Consider the following 18,427-nt stretch of genomic DNA (forward strand, 5'->3'; position numbering starts at 1 on the left):
AGCGTTTTTTGAGCTGAAATCGGCATTGTGTAGTCACCCTGTCCCCCGATTTCCCCCGATTTCACTCGAGAATTCGTAGTGCAGACAGATGCCTCAGATGTTAGGTTCGGTTCTGTCACAGGTGATTGATGGAGAAGAACATCCCATAGTTTTTCTCAGTCGGAAACTGACGGCCGCTGAGAAAAACTATGCGGTAGTGGAGAGGGAATGCTTGGCCATAAGATGGGCCCTGGACTCCCTGCGCTACTATTTATTGGGTAGGAAGTTCAGGTTGATCTCTGACCATGCCCCGCTAGCTTGGATGAAAAGGAACAAAGGAACAAATGCAAGAGTCTCCCGGTGGTTTCTCTCTCTCCAGGAATTCAACTATGTGGTGGAACATAGGCCGGGTAAAGTGCACCAGAACGCTGATGCCCTTTCCAGAGTCCACTGTTTAGTGGGTCTATGTGCCTCCACCTCCTCTGGATTGAGGCAGAGGGGGGGGGGATATGTAGGGGCCATCGGGGCTGGGTAGTAGATGGGAGGTACATTTCCCCGGTATTTGGACTATGGTCACTTTAAAACCTTGTGTGGTCCTAGGAAAGGAGTCCGGATTTTGGCAGCAAGCAGTTGCTATATATATATATATATATATATATATATATATATATATACACACATACACACATACGTACACACACCGACCCCCTAACCCCCAGCCCTGGTGCACTACCTATACTCGCAACCTCCAGAGGGAAACACTTGCCACTGAACGGAAATGGAGGAAAACTCGACTAAACTCGACTAAACCAGGATTTCTTACAGTACAAGACTAACCTGCTGCAGTTCCACACTGCCCTTGCTCATGCGAAGCAGGAATACTTTACCAAGCTCATCGGAACACAAGCTTCCAATCCCCAATGTCTTTTTGGCACCTTCAACTCCCTGCTGAAACCCTCCCCCCACCTTCTGTTTCCTCCCTCTCTGCCACAGATTTAGCCACCCACTTCACCAACAAAATAGTCTCCATCCGTCAGGAAATATCCAATCTTCAATCTTCACCTCCCACCCAAACACAACCAACTCCTCCTCCACCCTATCCTCCTCTTACCTCCTTCACTCCTACTACCACTGAGGAAGTCAACCATCTACTGCAGACTTCCCATACCATTACCTCCCACCTTGACCCTATCCCTTCTGATCTACTTCAGCCTCACTTCACCGATCTGGCCCCAGTTCTTAGTACCCTGTTTAACCTCTCCCTATCCACAGACACCTTCCCCTCGGACTTCAAGCAGGCCACTGTACTGCCCCTGCTCAAGAAACCCTCTCCCTCGACCCATCGCTACCCTCCAACTACCGCGCAATCTCCCTCCTGCCCTTCGCCTCAAAACTCCTTGAGCGTCTGGTTCACAAACGCCTGACCCAGTACCTCAATGCCAACTCACTACTAGACGCACTGCAATCTTGATTTCAGCCTGCCCACTCAACCGAAACGGCTCTCACCAAAGTGATCAATGACCTTGCCTTAGCAAAAGGTTCCTGAAACTAAATCTAGACAAAACGGAATTTATGATCTTCCCACCCTGGTCATCCCTGGACCTCCCAGATGTGCAGGTCACTGTTAACCACACTACCATTCGCCCTACCTCTCAAGCCCGCTGTCTGGGTGTCACCCTGGACTCCGCACTCTCCTTCACTCCCCACATCCAAAACCTCACAAAGTCCTGCAACTTCCACCTTCGTAACATCTGTAAGATTCGCCCTTTCCTGACCCCTGCCACCACCAAACTCCTCATCCATGCCCTCATAATTTCCCACCTCGACTACTGCAATGCCCTTCTGTCTGGTCTCCCTATGACCTGAATAGCCCCACTGCAGTCCATCATGAATGCGGCAGCCAGAATTATCCACTCCTCCCATCGCTCCACCAGGGCGGCTCCCCTCCGTGAATCCCTCCACTGGCTTCCTATCCAGTCCAGAATCAGATTCAAGATATTGTGTCTGACCTACAAATCCGTCCACAAAACCTGTCCAACCTACAGTTCTGATCTTACTCAGAGATACACACCTAGCTGCTCACTCCACTCCTCCAATGAACTTCACCTGACCGTCCCCCGCATCACCCAGTCCCTTGCACGCCTCCAAGACTTCTCAAGAGCCACTCCAACACTATGGAACTCCCTACCTCCACCCATCAGGGCAGCCTCCTCCAACACCTTCAAGAAGGCCCTCAAAACTCACCTTTTCACTCTGGCCTACCACCCCTCACAATTGCTCTAAACCCACAGCTGAACTCTGGTCCCCTACCTCTCGTGTCCCTACCTCTCCCTCTAGATTGTAAGCCTTTGGGCAGGGTCCTCCTCCTTTTGTGTCCTACCTGATCATGCACCTCCATTACTGTGCACCCATGCTATGCATTTGAGTGAACCTAACTTGCCTAATCTCCATGCTCCCCTCCAGTGACTAAGCATTACCTTGTGTACTCATACTGTGCTGTGTGATCTGGTTTGCATGTATTCCTGTATTGTCATATTGCTGTTTGTCACCCCTAAATATTGTCTGTAACCTAAATTAATGTCCAGCGCTGCGTAATATGTTGGCGCTTTATAAATACAATAAATAATAATTATATATATATATATATATATATATATATATATATATATATCTCACAAACAAGCGCATTAATGTTCAAAGAATAATTCAGAAATTACAAACCTGTATGTGCATGTGGAAAAATCACCTGATCTTTCCTCTAGGCTGGACAGGTGTAAATGGACCTGGGCTAGTTTCACACTGGGGTACAATGTAAGGGAAAAGTTGCAAAGGTCAACATGAGACCTTGGCAACAATTTTTTTTTTTTTTTAAGTAGATACAGATGGCAGCCTCCATACACATCACTGAGTGTTTTAGGAATAAAGCTGCTGTTGCTCTGCTTTTTTATTTTTGAAATGCTAACAAAATTACATTTTAGATTTAAATATTAAGAGTAAGTTGTAATATAAAGTTTGTGATCTTACATTTTAGGAAGAATGTGAACTCTTTAAAGGAACAGACGCCTGCAATTTAATGTATTACCCAGTTTGTGCATCTGATAATAGATCTCGAGGCAACAAGTGTCAATTTTGCGCCGAATGGGCAAAGTAAGTATAAAACTAAAAATCACACATGTAGAAGAAAATTGAGCATACCATTATCTCATGCAGTCTCTGGGGTTAGCGTTACTAATGCTTCATACACACTTGAGATAAAAGTCTTTGGAAAAGGCAAGATCACAGACCAATTTTACCCCCTTCCATGTAGTATGAGAGCCATACTCTACACAGTCTATTCTATGGAGCTGCACTCCCCGTCAGATAAAATCTTTGCAGGATGCTGCACACAAAGATGCCCGTACACACTCAAAAGATCATTATCTGCAAAAGATCTGTTCCTGCAAAAGATCCGTTCCTGCAAAATGCATTCATAGTCTATGATATCTGCAGATCCTCATACACACCTAGTTTAACAGACAATCATCTGCAGATCATCTGCAGATCAGATCCACCAGGATGGATTTTCAGATCTGCAGATGATTGCCAGATATGCAGATGAAGTATGTTAAACAAGGTGTGTATGATGATCTGCAGATCTCATAGACTATGAATGCATTTTGCAGGAATGGATCTTTGCAGGAACAGATCTTTTGCAGATACTGATCTGTTGCATGTGTACAGCGTCTTTGTGTGCAGGATCTTGCAAAGATTTCTATCTGATGGGGAGTTCAGCTCCATAGCATAGCCTGTGTAGAATATGGCTCTCATACTACATGGAAGGGGGTAAAATTGGTCTGTGATCTTTCATTCTCCAAAGACTTTTATCTCAAGTGTGTATGCAGCATAATAGAGTGGAGATCTCTGGAACAAATGAAACCTATTTTTATGCATCTGGATGGGATTTATTTGAGGTACTTTCACCACTTCCCTACGGAGGGGTTTTTCCCCTTCTGCACCAGGACAATTTTCACTTGTCAGCCCGCCTCTCCCATTCATTCGGCAATAACTTATAGCTACTTATCACAATGAAATGATTTATATTTTGTTTTTTCCGCTACCAATTAGGCCTTCTTTGGGTGGTACATTTTGCTAAATTATTTTATTCTAAATGCATTTTAATGGGAATAATAAATAAACAATGGAATACAATTCCTTATTTCTCAAATTGTGGTCATCATATCATAGTTTTAAAATAAAACATCCTACTGTGAATAAGGCCCACACATTTTACCATGTGTCCCAGTTATTGCAACATTTAAAATATTTCCAAAGTACAATGTATGGTACCAATATTTTATTTGGAAATAAAGGTGTACTTTTCATTTTGCGCTCATCACTAATTACAAGCCCATAATTGCAAAAATAACTTTTATACCTTCAAGACATACATATTAAAAAAGTTCAGTCCCTAAGGTAACTATTTATGTATTTTTTTGGTAATTTTTTTTTTTTAATGCTAACGTTTAATTTGGGTAACTATGGGAGAGTGGGGCAAGTAAGGGATTAATTTTAATGGTATATGTAGGTGATTTTATTAAATAAAATGTATGTAGGTGTAATTTTACTATTTGGCCACAAGATGTCCTAACATTTTCTTCCTGCCGCATACTATTAGTACGCAAAAAGGAAGTAATGCGTGGATGTGTTACTTCGTTTGTTACAATGACAGGAAGTAATGTGAAAGTAATGTGAAGCCCTTACCTCCGGTGGTGGATAGAGGTAATTATAGCTGCTGCTGACGCTGCTGACGCTTACATAGAGGCAGTAGGGGAAGGCAGAGGGGAGAGTCCGAGGTGAGGGAGGGGGAGTGCTACCAAGCTCTCCTCTCATGCTGCAACCCCTCCTGCCCCCACAAAACTGCCATGAGCGGGCCCCAGGGGGGGGGGGGGGCGCTCAAATTCTTGCAGGGGGGCCCGGGGACTTCTAGTTACGCCCCTGACTATATCCTTCCAGTGTGTGTCACAATACACTTCTAACTGATTATGTGTCTTTTCAAAACCGCTGGAAGCCCAGTTTTCAGGATGCGAATCTGCATTATGTGAACGGACGAAAAGTAGGGATAATAAAAATTGCACCCTGCAGAAAGACTTTTTAATGTATTTTATCTGCTCTGGGCGCCTCTTCCCCCTTTACCTTGTGCATTATGTGAAATTAGCCTTCAATATTGCTTTGGGTTGAAACAGTGCGAAGGTTGCAAAAATGTTATGACCTAATTAGTAGTTGTGCAGCACCTGCAGGAAGATTAGGATAAGTTTAAAGAGAGCCCGAGGTAGGCTAAAAAAAAAAAAAAAAAGTAAGCTACCTGATCCGCAGGGCTGAGCGGATCAGGTAGCTGCAAAAAATGCTGCTTCCGTGGGCCACAATTGCATGCGCCCTGGGTCACGACACTGCGCTGAGAGACTGTGTTGTCTTTTATAGCGTGCAGGGAGAAGGGGGGGATCGGCAGGAGGCATGGCCAGCGGGAGAGAGATGTCCAATGGCAGCTCAGGAAACCCTGTAATTATATCTGATGCACACACTGTGGGATACTATCACACACACTGCAGGGACATTCTTCAGAATCAGAATCTTTATCGCCAAGCACGACTGGGTCGTGCCCAGAATAAGGCTTGGCACGTACAGGGTACTGATACAGGATATAGATACAGATACAGGACAAATCAAGCAGTCAGAAAGGAACACAACATTATACCAGATGCAGAGAGAGACAATGTAGCATAAGTTACAACACAAAAACACCCAAAAACAACCAAAAAAAGTCAGCTTGAGCTAGAGCGCCGTCTATGTATAGAGTGCCTCAGTGCCGGCATGGTGTTGTGGTGTGGGGATGGGCAGTTACGTGGAGAGAGTTCAGAAGGTTGACAGCCGAGGGAAAGAAACTGTTTTTATGCCTTGAGGTCTTGGTGAAGATGGACCGGAACCGGAGTCTCCGGCTCGAGGGGAGCTGACTAAAGAAGCGGTGGTCTGGGTGTGAGGGGTCATTGGTGATCTTTAATGCTCTGGAGTACAGCCTGGAATGGTAAAGGAGGTCCAGAGAGAGAAGGGATCTCCCGATGATCCTCTCCGCTGATCTGATGACCCTCTGCAGTTTGAGTCTGTTGCTGGCAGAGGAGCTGGCGTACCAAACCAGGATGGAAGAGCATAGGACAGATTCGATTGTAGCGGAGTAGAAGTTTGAGGACTTTGCTTTGGCAAGCTTCCTGTAGCCCTCATACAGCATTTACTTGCATCTTGTACTCCTGTCCATACTTTTCTCCCCAATGTAACATAAACCGATTGTGTGATAGAAAGGAACAGAGGCGCCAAAAGGATAAAAACAATAATTAAAATGCTTAAAAAAGGCTTGGGAGGCAGTGATGGGCTTACCTCCTGTAAGCAGACACAACAAACTGTGTATTCAAAATAAAGGGTATTTATTGGTACACTCCAGGGGTAAGTTGCAACGCGTTTCGCAGGTTCAAACCCGCCTCATCAGGCAAATGTGACAAGAGTACACACAGCAGTCCGTCTAGATTACACCTGGCGCCTAGTGTAATCTAGACGGACTGCTGTGTGTACTCCTGTCACATTTGCCTGATGAGGCGGGTTTGAACCTGCGAAACGCATTGCAACTTACCCCTGGAGTGTACCAATAAATACCCTTTATTTTGAATACACAGTTTGTTGTGTCTGCTTACAGGAGGTAAGCCCATCACTGCCTCCCAAGCCTTTTTTAAGCATTTTAATTATTGTTTTTATCCTTTTGGCGCCTCTGTTCCTTTCTATCACACGTTTAACATCCACCCTTGGTGGAGGGGCATACCCCTTAGCATTTTTCCTTGAACCTGCAGAGAGCGACTTCTTGTTCCTTAATGGGGACGGGACGGTTTCCTCGCCTGCGTGTACGGTGGTTGCCTGGAGGTAACCCTGGTTTGTGAGTATTAATCTACTCTTTTTAACTATACCAATTGCCTGAACGTACTGCACTGTATTGGGCTCTCGGTTCTTTCTTTTACATAAACCGATTGATTTAACATAACAGTTGCATTGTACATGTATTGCTGAATCTGTATCCCCAGGACTTTGCTCCTATTCTATCACAGTGTTGTGGTCTTTCGACTGGACTCTTCTATTCCCTTCCCCTCCCCTCCTCTATGTACAGAAACATATGTATGTCTATCCACATTATGATGCTAGCCCACTGTGGACCCAAATTTGCACTCAATGGAGAGATATACTGTCACTAACAAGGATACTTGCTGATTATGGGTCTGTGAGCCCTTTACTCAACCGATGTGGAGATAAGCAACGATATGGTCGCATCCACATTGGTAGGAATATGCATGAGTATTGCGCATTGCTGTTTAGATTGTGCATTCACATTGCAGGGAGATTTTCTCACAGCTATACTAATAAAGGTACATGAGACGATGTGGTCGCACAACATGCATGCATATGCATGCTGCTACACTCCATCTGTAGTGCGCCCACAGGGTATGTGTAGTCCTAGCGATCTAAACGAGGCGCACATTTGTACACAATCCGCCACATTCAATTTGTAGCATTAACCTGACTACGGGCAAAAGCTTCTCATTACCATGGTAATTGCCATAGCGGGCCGCATACATATGTACGCATTGAACCCGACCGTGTGTACACGTTGCCGAGGTAACGCGGAAGTGACGCCACATGGAATCGGTAGTTTAGCAGCAGTACGTGACAGCCGCTAACAGGTGAGACTACTGGCATCTAATCACATACAGTGTTGTGTAGCCAGTGCCATGTGAATTATACAGGGTGCAGGTTTGGACTAAAAGTACGATGTGGTCGCATCCACAGTGGTGGGAATATGCATGAGTATTGCGCTTTGCTGTTTATGTTGTGCATTCACATCGCATGGAGAGATTTTTCCACGGTTATATGAACACAGGTACATGAGACGATGTGGTCGCACAACATGCATAGATATGCATATTTAGGGCCAGAGTAATATTACTACACTCCATCTGTAGTGCGTCCACAGGGCGTGAGTAGTCATGGCGATCTAAATGAGGCGCACATTTGTACATACTCCGCCACCTCCAATTGGTAGCATTAGCCTGATCACGGGCAAAAGCTTCTCATTACCGTGCAACCGGCATAGCGGGCCGCATACTTTTGTACGCATTGAACCCGACCGTGTGTACGCGTTGCCGAGGCAACGTGGAAGTGACGTCACATGGAGTCGGAAGTTCAGCAGCGGTACGTGACGGCCGCTAACAGCTGAGACTGCTGGCGTTTAAAGTGACTCCGAGCTCAGAGTAAAAATAAAATTTGAACTTACCCAGGGCTTTCTCCATCCCAGCCCTGGTCGGGACGTCCCACGCCGGCCTCCTGGCTCTTCTCCCGGCGGCTGTCCGCATAGCGCGGACAGGCCGGTCCCCCGGGCGACACTGGCGAGTGTCGGGCCTTCTCCTTCCGTATACGACACGAATGACGTCACACGCCGGCTGCCGCGCGTCATGATGGCGGCCGGCGTGACAGCACAGCGCATGCGCGGTTAATTAAAGGGACTCCGAGCTCAGAGTAAAAATAAAATTTGAACTTACCCAGGGCTTTCTCCATCCCAGCCCTGGTCGGGACGTCCCACGCCGGCCTCCTGGCTCTTCTCCCGGCGGCTGTCCGCATAGCGCGGACAGGCCGGTCCCCCGGGCGACACTGGTGAGTGTCGGGCCTTCTCCTTCTGTATACGTCACGAATGACGTCACACGCCGGCCGCCGCGCGTCATGACGGCGGCCGGCGTGACAGCACGGCGCATGTGCGATGTGTAGCAGTGTGTAGCCAGCACCAATTGAATTATACATGGCACAGGTTTGGACTAAAAGCCAGCCAGCACACTCACAGTTAACATCCCTGCATGAGCTAATGGGAATGGGCGGAGATGTGTGAGGGCATCGCCTGGAAGGGGTAGGTCAGTCCCAGCCTCCACAACATATTTAAACCCATTGGATAGATGGGCACTTTAGCTCTGACTTGAGCCGTGTGATGCTGGGGGATACTTTGGTGGTGGTTGGGGGTTCTCTATTTATTATTTTTGCACTTTATCTTGCTCCAAATGAAATCTGTTTAAGAGGAAACATGTCAAGCACTGTTAGCACTTTATATATGTATTGCACTCCCTAATCTTTGTACTATTCCCCTGGCTTGTTTCCAGTAATTGTGTGAGGGAGACCTGCAGCGACTCTGTAGATGCAAAGAGCTGCCATACTTGAGCATTCTGGACAGCTTTTTTGCATATCTATTGCACTTGCATAACCCACTGCAGGGTGGTTCAATTGTACACCTCACACAATACTGTTTTGATTTTATAAAATAAATAATTGTGCTGTGCAACCAAAGTCTTCAGGGTTAGCCACACCCCACAGCTTGTGCTCTCAGACCAGCTAACTGTTCGCACATTCTGACAGTGAACTGTGAGGGGGGGGGATAGGCAAAGACACCCGCTTTGGTCTGCAATCTATGCACCAACATATATTTTAAAACCTATAAGTATTGCAAATAAAGGATGTAGTAGTCTTTTAGTAGACCTGTGACAACAAGGTGGTGTGAACTACGACACCACTCGAGTACATTTGTAGGAACCTTGAGTCAGATCTTGACTCCAGAGTTGCGGAGTAGAAGTTTGTCAGAAGTTTTTGGGCCATACCAAACTTTTTTAGTTGGCGGAGAAAGAAAAGTCTCTGTTGGGCTTTCCTCTGTGTGGAGGTAGTGTTGGCCTTCCACTTCAGGTCATTAGAGATGGTTGTGCCCAGAAGGTGGAAGCAGGGGACTCTTTCCACCTCCTTGCCATCGATGCAGATTGGGGGCGGGGTGGAGGCGCAGCTCCTGAAATCAACAATCATCTCCACAGTTTTCGCTGTGTTTAGGACCAATCCGTTCTCTCTGCACCAGTGACAGACACCTTCAACCTGGTGGCAGTACTCTTTCTCATCATTATTGGTGATGAGACCGACAATGGTTATGTCGTCAGCGAATTTGATTACTTTTACCAAGTCTGACATGGATTTGCAGTTATTTGTATACACACACACACACACACACAGTGCAAGGACACACACACACACACAGTGCAAGGACAGACACACACACACACACACACACACACACACACACACACACAGTGCAATGACACACACACACACACACACACACACACTACAGGGACACTCACACACAGCACAGCATGCATTCTCTAGACGCAGTGTTCCCCAACCTTGTCCTCAAGGCCCACCAACAGTGCATGTTTTGTGGAAATCCACAGAGGTAGTTAATCAGCTCTGCTGAGACACTAATTACCTCACCTGTGAATGTGTGTGGTTTCCTGCAAAACATATTCTGTTGGTGGGCCTTGAGTACAGGGTTAGACAGCCCTGCCCTAGAGCACCTTACCACCATGCATGGTCAAGTGCACATGGGGGGTGGGGCCAGCTGATATCAGAAAGCTAGCTATAATGAGGGAGGGGGAGCTGCAGCAAGAGAGCTCCATCCTGACAGCAGAAAGGAGACAGTGAGAAAGATTGCCTACTGTACCTACTGTACAGTGCTGCTGCCACCTACTGTATGCTGCTGGTAAGAGCACCCTCAGATTGAATGCTGACAACAGATGGATCCCTTCTGCCAGGGTGTGACCCCCTACCATGGCAACACCCTGGACGGCCCATCCCCCCTCCAAGTACGCCACTGTCCTTGATATCAGTTTGTCTGACTGCTGACCCAATACACAACCCTATAGAGTCCTCTACTCATGCTTGGCTCCATTCTGGCTAGATCCATCTCTGCTCCCACCACCAATCAAAACCAAACTTGGCTTTCCCTAACAACCTTAATGTCCATTTTTTTTTAAATTGCCTATTGATTTTGGAACTGTTATTTTTCATATTAGAATTCAGATGACCGCTTATCATATGCACTTATGGTTTCACTTTATTTGCAGGAATCCAAGTCTGTCTATTGTGAATTATAGAGAATGTCAAAAGGAGTGATTCCCTGTAGCTCTGAAGCAAAATTGAGTTGTGGTATATGCAACATGTGCCTAAAGCACATAACATACAATAAAGAGACATAAGAATTTGCATCATTTTGAGTGTGGCTTTCAAATTTCTAAAAAAAATAAAAATAAATGGAGCCTAAGACAACTTTGCTCATTTACCCAAGTGCTTTAACATGTGACAGACATACATGAGACATACATGAGACATATATGTACAGTGCCAAGCAGACAAAAAACTAGGATGTGTTCCTTTTCTGCTTTTTTGTGTTACATGTCAGCTGTGCAAGTGACATTTTCTCTTCAGTTGGATTATAGCATAACCCTCACTGAAAAGAATTTTCAGCCGTAAACCTCTTCCCTGGAACAGCAGAGGATAGTAAATCATTCATATGTTTTAGCTCTGGGCCACTGAGACTGTGTGAAAGGGAGCTGGGAAATTTGGGCGCATGGGGCTGGTGGACAAAAAGGGCGTCGCCATAGACGGCCATATTATTTTATCTGGCGCCTAACAGGAAATAAGGGCTCCCGTGTTAATATAGGTTTTATACATACACTAAACCTCATTTAAGTTTTACAACGTTATTAAGTACTCTTTTACATTTATTTTAACAAATATTAATTTAATAATTTAAAACACGCCTCATATAACCTTTATTACACATTTTATTAATAAATCGTTATTCTGTTTTCATACCGGGAAAAAAGGGCGCACATGTTAATATTACGTTTATAAAACAAATAAACCTTAAATTGTATTTCATTAATTTTTCGACCCTATTTTTCAATTGAAATTACAAATTTACATATATGTTTAACTACACACCTATTTAAAAGTTTATATACTATTTCTGTTAAATCGTTATTTTAACACTTTCAAAATCCGACAACCAATTAATTATGTTATAAATATTCGAAATAAATCACTATTTCACATCTGTAAGCTCGAATCACACTGGATCATTTGACATTTCTTACCACATGCGCAGATGCATTAATTTTAAGCTGCCCCAAAGACAGGCTGCATAGTGCTTCCTGTATTGTGCTTCCTGCAGGGTTTTAAACGCTGGCTGCAGGGTCTATTGTAATGCGCTGAAGGTGGCTGATTGTATGAGATTACCGACAGGACAGGACATTCGGTTACTTTGCAGGACAGACAGCAGTCAGAAGTAAAAAAGTGCAGTTACTGTATAAATTTGAGAAGAAGTTTTAAATCAGGATGATACCATTTATTGGTTAACTACAAATGAATAAGAATAAACAAGCTTTCGGCCTTGCAGCCTTCGTCAGGTTTACATCCTGTTAGTTTGCAAGCTGGTGGTACAGACAGCTTATATACATGCAACATCAAAAGGGAAAACAGATTTTTTTTCAAGCATAAATACGTCATTAAGATGCCTTAATACAAACAGACCATCTAAATGGGGTAAGATAAGGATCCTTGTTTACTCCATTGCTCACAGACCTGGTATTAGGATTGACCCAGAGGTATCGTAAATTCTTAGTTCACAAGTTCAGCTAGCGTGGCTGAGACAGTTTATATATCATCAATCTCATACCAATATAGAAAGTTGTTGTCCTTATTCAAACCCTTCTGCACAGCTTTGAACCAATTTATAAATTTTGTTTCTGCTATTAATCGGTCATTTGACATTTTGAAGCCGCCCTTCAGGGCAGCGACACGAAGATCATCCATGCTGTGTCCGTTGGACCGAAAGTGTGTAGCAACTGGGAGTCCAGATTTGGTATCATTAATAGTGTGCCTGTGTCCATTCATACGTTTGCGCAGAGTTTGTCCAGTTTCTCCCACGTACATAACATTGGGGCATTTAGCACACATGATCAGATATACCAGATTGGTGGACCCACAGGAAAATTTACCTTCATGTGCAGTCTAAAAGCACTTCCTTTTTGGGATCTGGGATTGGATTCAAACTATTGCTTTTTCTTATTACCCGAAAAGCACTCTTACTATCAGAATAGGTATGCATTAAAACATTATCAGAAAAGCAAGATTGTAATCATAACATCTATGTGCATAATCCTTGCACATATTACTGATTTGAAAGGCATCATTGTAATCCTAATTCTTATCTGAAAAGCAGACTAGTTATCAGAAAATCAAATCAACATTATCTGAAAAGCACATTTGCAATCAGAATATTTATGCACAAAATTACTATGTGAAAATCACACTTGCAATTAGAATGCTTATGCATAACTTTATTATCTGAAAAACATACTTGCTATCATTATCTGAAAAGCATACTTGCTCTCAGAATATTATTGCACACACACAAAAAAAAAAAAAAACATTTGAAAAGTACACCTGCTATGCACAAAATCATTATCTGAAAAGCAAACTTTCTACCAGAACAATGCATAATCCTTGCATACAATTATTTGAAAAGTAGCGTTGTAAACATAATGTCTCTGTGCATATTCCTTGCACATAATTTTTTATCTAATTAACAACATTGCAATCAGAATGTCTGTGTAAAGCCTCATCTACACGCGTAGATGAGGCTCCGATCCGGCGGCTCGATTAGCCGCCAGATCGCCTCTTCCACATCCCCGCTCGCCCGATTCGATACCCGCTCATCCCCGCACCGTGCCGCTTATCTTCTGCTCACGGGGAACGAGCAGGGAATCGGCGGTAGCAAGATCCGACCTGTCGGATCTTATTAATCGAGCCGCATTAGCGGCACAATCGATAAGCCACATCGCCGCCTCATCTACGCGTGTAGATGAGGCTTAATGCCTAGCACACACCATACAATTTTCTGTTAAATGTTTCTGTTACATATTTCTGTTAAGATTATTTTCTGTAAAGTACTGGTAGAGACTGGTGCATTGTCTTATGGTTATCTCCTGATGAGTAGAACAATTCTTAATTGCTAGGCAGACAGATGGTTAGATAGATAATTTCCAACATGGTTACATGTTACATGGTTGTTGGTGCCAGAGGGGCTGGTCTGAGATTTTCATAAATTTATGATCTACTGAGAATTTCATGCACACCATCTCTAGGACTTACAGAGAATGATCTAAAAGAGAAAATAACCAATGAATGTCAGTTGTGTGGATTAATATGCCTCGATGTCAAAGGGCAAAGAAGAATAAGCAGAGTGCTTTGAAAAAAAAAAGCAACTGTAGAGCAATCACTCCTTACAACCAAGGAATGCAGAATACCAGCTCGAATCATACAAAACAAAAAACTTTGAAGCAAATAGGCTACAGCAGCAGAAGACTACAATGGGTGCCGTTCCTGTCAGATAAGATCCTGAGGCTACAGTTTGCACAGGCTCACCAAAATTGAACAAGACAAGAATGGAAAAACTTTGCCTAGTCTAAATTTTACCTATGAAATTCATCTGTGCACTACATTTCAGGTACCAATAGGGATGGTTGGAAATTCCAATTTCCGTTTCCGTGGAAAATCCACTTTCCGCCATTGCTGATTACCTCTACCGATTCAGCTTTTCGCTAACGATTTGCGTATTCCGATGCGGATTTTCGCAGTAAAAGAACTTTTTTTTTTCTTGTTCCCACTTGTCTGCTTAAAGGGACTCCAAGCTCTAAATAAAATCGAAATTGGTACTCACCTGGGGCTTTCTGCAGCCCAGTGTAGGTTGGGAGGTCCCACGGCGGCGTCCTGGCTCTTCTCCTAGGCTCTGCTCAGAAATGGCTGCCCGGCGGCTCCCGCCGACACTGGGCCCGAGTGTCAGGCTCCTTCTTCCTTAAATGTCACGGCTGTCGTCACCACGCCGGCCGGCATGACAGTATGGCGCATGCACGATTAAAGCGCACATGCGCAGTACTGTCACACCGGACGCCTTGATGACGCGAGCCGGCCGGCGTGGTGACGACAGCCATGACGTTTAAGGAAGAAGGAGCCCATATCAGTAGGGCAGTGGAATGTGTCAGCGCTCAAGTGTGCTTTGACCTGGAGACCTTAAAGGAAACTTGAACTCAGGTTAAATCTGACGTTTTTTTTTTTACTTACCTTTACGTACGTACTTCTACCAGCCCACCGTAAACCAGCTGGCGGCTCCGTTATATGTGTGACCCGAAAACAAGTTGTGGTAACTATGCATGCGCGGCCGAGTTCACATGCCCATCTGGATTGTGCGCCCATCCCCAGGAGTGTTCTGCATGTTCTCCCAAAGAATGAACCGTGCATGTGCAGAACGCTCCTGGTGGTGGGAGCATAATCGAGACAAGCACATGGACGGCATAAGTTCAGGTCACAAATGTAACAAAGATGCTAGTGGGAGAACAGAGGGGACCCAGAGGACATTACTCACATTCAGGTCACACTTAATGGAGCCACCAAAAGGAGAATGAAGGGGACCCAGAGTACGCCGAGGGACCTCACAGACTATGGGGGCTGGAAGAAGCCCCACATAAGTACCGAACTGTAGATTTAACCTTGGTTCAGGTTCCCTTTAAAATTTTTCTATAGTGATTAAGTATTTCTAGCTTTGCTGCTGTCAGCTAGAAAATATAGTTCTATAAATCTGTTATGCACTGCTTTTGTCTCAGACAGCAAAGTCAGTTCAAACAATATATTTTTAAACATTACAAATTCAGGATAATATACAAGGTCCTTACCACTAAGAAAATAAAAGCTACTATATCTTCTTCTTTAGTTAAGGCTGGTTTCACACCAGGACGTTGCGTTTTAGGGGACGTTATGGTCGCATAACGTGCCCCTAACACAACGCCTGGTGCTCTCTCATGTGGACGTCAGAGTGAGCCGCGTTGTGCAGCTCACTCTGGCATCCGTGATGCCGTGATGCGTACTCTTGGACGCATGCAGCATCACATGGTCCCGCCCGGCCAATCGCCGCACAGAGCGGCCGCTCCAGGAAGTAAACACTGCACGTCACTGAGTGCAGTGAATATTAATTAGACATGTGCCTGGCCGCTCTCCGCTCCTCCCCAACATTACTGCGCATGTGCAAGCAGTCTAACTTATAAAGTACTGCATGCAGTACGTTCTGTTATGGCGCAGCGTTACTGAGTAACGCAACGTGGGCACTGTGAACAGCCCATTGATTTTTCATTGCTGTGCGGTGGGGTGCGTTACAGGCAGCTCTAACGTGTGCCTGTAACGTCCCACTGTGAAACCAGCCTAAAGCTAATTGCGTGAGGTAATGGAATACAGCCAGCCTTAGTTTGGAAAAGGAAGATAAATAAAGGGATCTAGAGAAGCTGGTTTAGCAAATTGTCTGCATTTATTAAAATCATCATAAATACAGAACTGATGCCAAGTATCTAAAATGACATATTTGGCAGGTACATTAGCTTTGCCAACATCTGTCAAAGTTATGATCTCTTATAGTTAGTCACAGCAGCTAACTTCTGCTTGTGTGACAGGGCTGCTTCACATGGACAGCAGGGCAGTTGACTGACTGATGCCCACATTGTGATGAATGGGTTCGGTCATCTCAATGTAATCACCATGTTTTATTAGTGATTGTGTGAACATCGCAGTCAATTGAAATTCCTGAAAAACTGTGCGCAGAGTCCAGTGGCAGCTGCATTTGGTGGTTTCATGTCCCCCTAGGTAGAGTGACCAGACGTCCCGGATTGCCCGGGACACGTCCCGGATTCGGGGTCCGCTGTCCCAGGCTGCATGAGGTCCCGGGAAACGTCCCGCTTTCAGCAGCGGGACGTCCCGGCCTCGGGACTCTGGCCACTCTCTCCTCAATGAACTGGCAGCGGTGTCTATAGACGCCGTGCCAGTTCATTGCCCGCAGCCCCGCTCCAGCCTCCTCTTCCGGTGTCTGTTTCCGACACCGGCAGGCGAGCAGGGCTACGGCAAGATGGCTGCCGAAGCCCTGTACTGGAGACCTATTTGTGTCACTAGTACAGGGCTTCGGGCGCCATCTTGCCGTAGCCCTGTCAGCGCGGGAGACCAGAGCAGGAGGAGGAAGACGGTCCCGGGACGGAGCAGCGCGCCAGAGGCCGGACACTTCTGCCAGGTGAGTAAATGCTTTCTTTTCCAGGTGAAATGTTTGCCCGCATTGTTTCTTTTCCAGGTGAAATGTTTGCCCGCATTGTTTCTTTTCCAGGTGAAATGTTTGCCCGCATTGTTTCTTTTCCAGGTGAAATGTTTGCCCGCATTGTTTCTTTTCCAGGTGAAATGTTTGCCCGCATTGTTTCTTTTCCAGGTGAAATGTTTGCCCGCATTGTTTCTTTTCTGGCGAAATGTTTGCCCGCAGTGCGTTTCTTTTCTGGCGAAATGTTTGCCGCATTGCGTTTGTTTTCTGGTGAAATGTTTGGCCGCAGTGCGTTTCTTTTCTGGTGAAATGTTTGCCCGCAGTGCGTTTCTTTTCTGGCGAAATGTTTGCCCGCATTGCGTTTCTTTTCTGGCGAAATGTTTGCCCGCATTGCGTTTCTTTTCTGGCGAAATGTTTGCCCGCAGTGCGTTTCTTTTCTGGCGAAATGTTTGCCGCATTGCGTTTGTTTTCTGGTGAAATGTTTGGCCGCAGTGCGTTTCTTTTCTGGTGAAATGTTTGCCCGCAGTGCGTTTCTTTTCTGGCGAAATGTTTGCCCGCAGTGCGTTTCTTTTCTGGCGAAATGTTTGCCCGCATTGCGTTTCTTTTCTGGCGAAATGTTTGCCCGCAGTGCGTTTCTTTTCTGGCGAAATGTTTGCCGCATTGCGTTTGTTTTCTGGTGAAATGTTTGGCCGCAGTGCGTTTCTTTTCTGGTGAAATGTTTGCCCGCAGTGCGTTTCTTTTCTGGCGAAATGTTTGCCCGCATTGCGTTTCTTTTCTGGCGAAATGTTTGCCCGCAGTGCGTTTCTTTTCTGGCGAAATGTTTGCCCGCATTGCGTTTCTTTTCTGGTGAAATGTTTGGCCGCAGTGCGTTTCTTTTCTGGTGAAATGTTTGCCCGCAGTGCGTTTCTTTTCTGGTGAAATGTTTGGCCGCAGTGCGTTTCTTTTCTGGTGAAATGTTTGCCCGCATTGCGTTTATTTTGTACTGACATGTTGCCCGCATTGCGTTTATTTTGTACTGACATGTTTGCCCGCATTGCATTTATTTTATACTGACATGTTGCCTATTGCGTTTATTTTCTGGTGTCCGGGGTAACTGTTACTGCATTTATTATTTAATGGTCATAGATGGCTATGTTTGCTGCTTTGTGGTTACGGTATACTATTAGCATCACACAGTTTCTGCACACCCATGATACAAAGTCTCGTTTGTCCACATCATGGCGTAAACACTGCTTTCTTATGCCTCGCTGTTACATCATTACGTTAGCTCCGCCCATACAATGTCATGGCCACGCCCATTTTTTCGGCGCAGCCCCCCTCCCCCAGTCTTCGCCGCTGCGTGCTCCTCACTCCTTCCCACTTTTCGCGCGCTGCCCCCCCCCACGCCCCCCCCCC

The 18,427-nt window shown here is 45.3% G+C and overlaps 1 protein-coding gene across 1 annotated transcript in view; it reads left to right on the top strand.

Moving 5' to 3' along the window:
- The window catches only part of LOC137561555 (serine protease inhibitor Kazal-type 1-like), a 68,336-nt gene extending 57,222 nt beyond the window's left edge, over positions 1–11,114 (top strand). The window contains exons 5-6 of the mRNA XM_068272869.1: positions 3,011–3,126; positions 10,971–11,114. Of these exons, the coding sequence (XP_068128970.1) occupies positions 3,011–3,126; positions 10,971–11,019 (165 nt within the window). The 3' untranslated portion in view covers positions 11,020–11,114. The remainder of the gene's footprint in view (positions 1–3,010; positions 3,127–10,970) is intronic.
- The last annotated feature ends 7,313 nt before the right edge of the window (positions 11,115–18,427 follow it).

Source organism: Hyperolius riggenbachi, chromosome 3 (genome assembly GCF_040937935.1).
Source record: "Hyperolius riggenbachi isolate aHypRig1 chromosome 3, aHypRig1.pri, whole genome shotgun sequence".
Lineage (NCBI taxonomy): Eukaryota > Metazoa > Chordata > Amphibia > Anura > Hyperoliidae > Hyperolius > Hyperolius riggenbachi.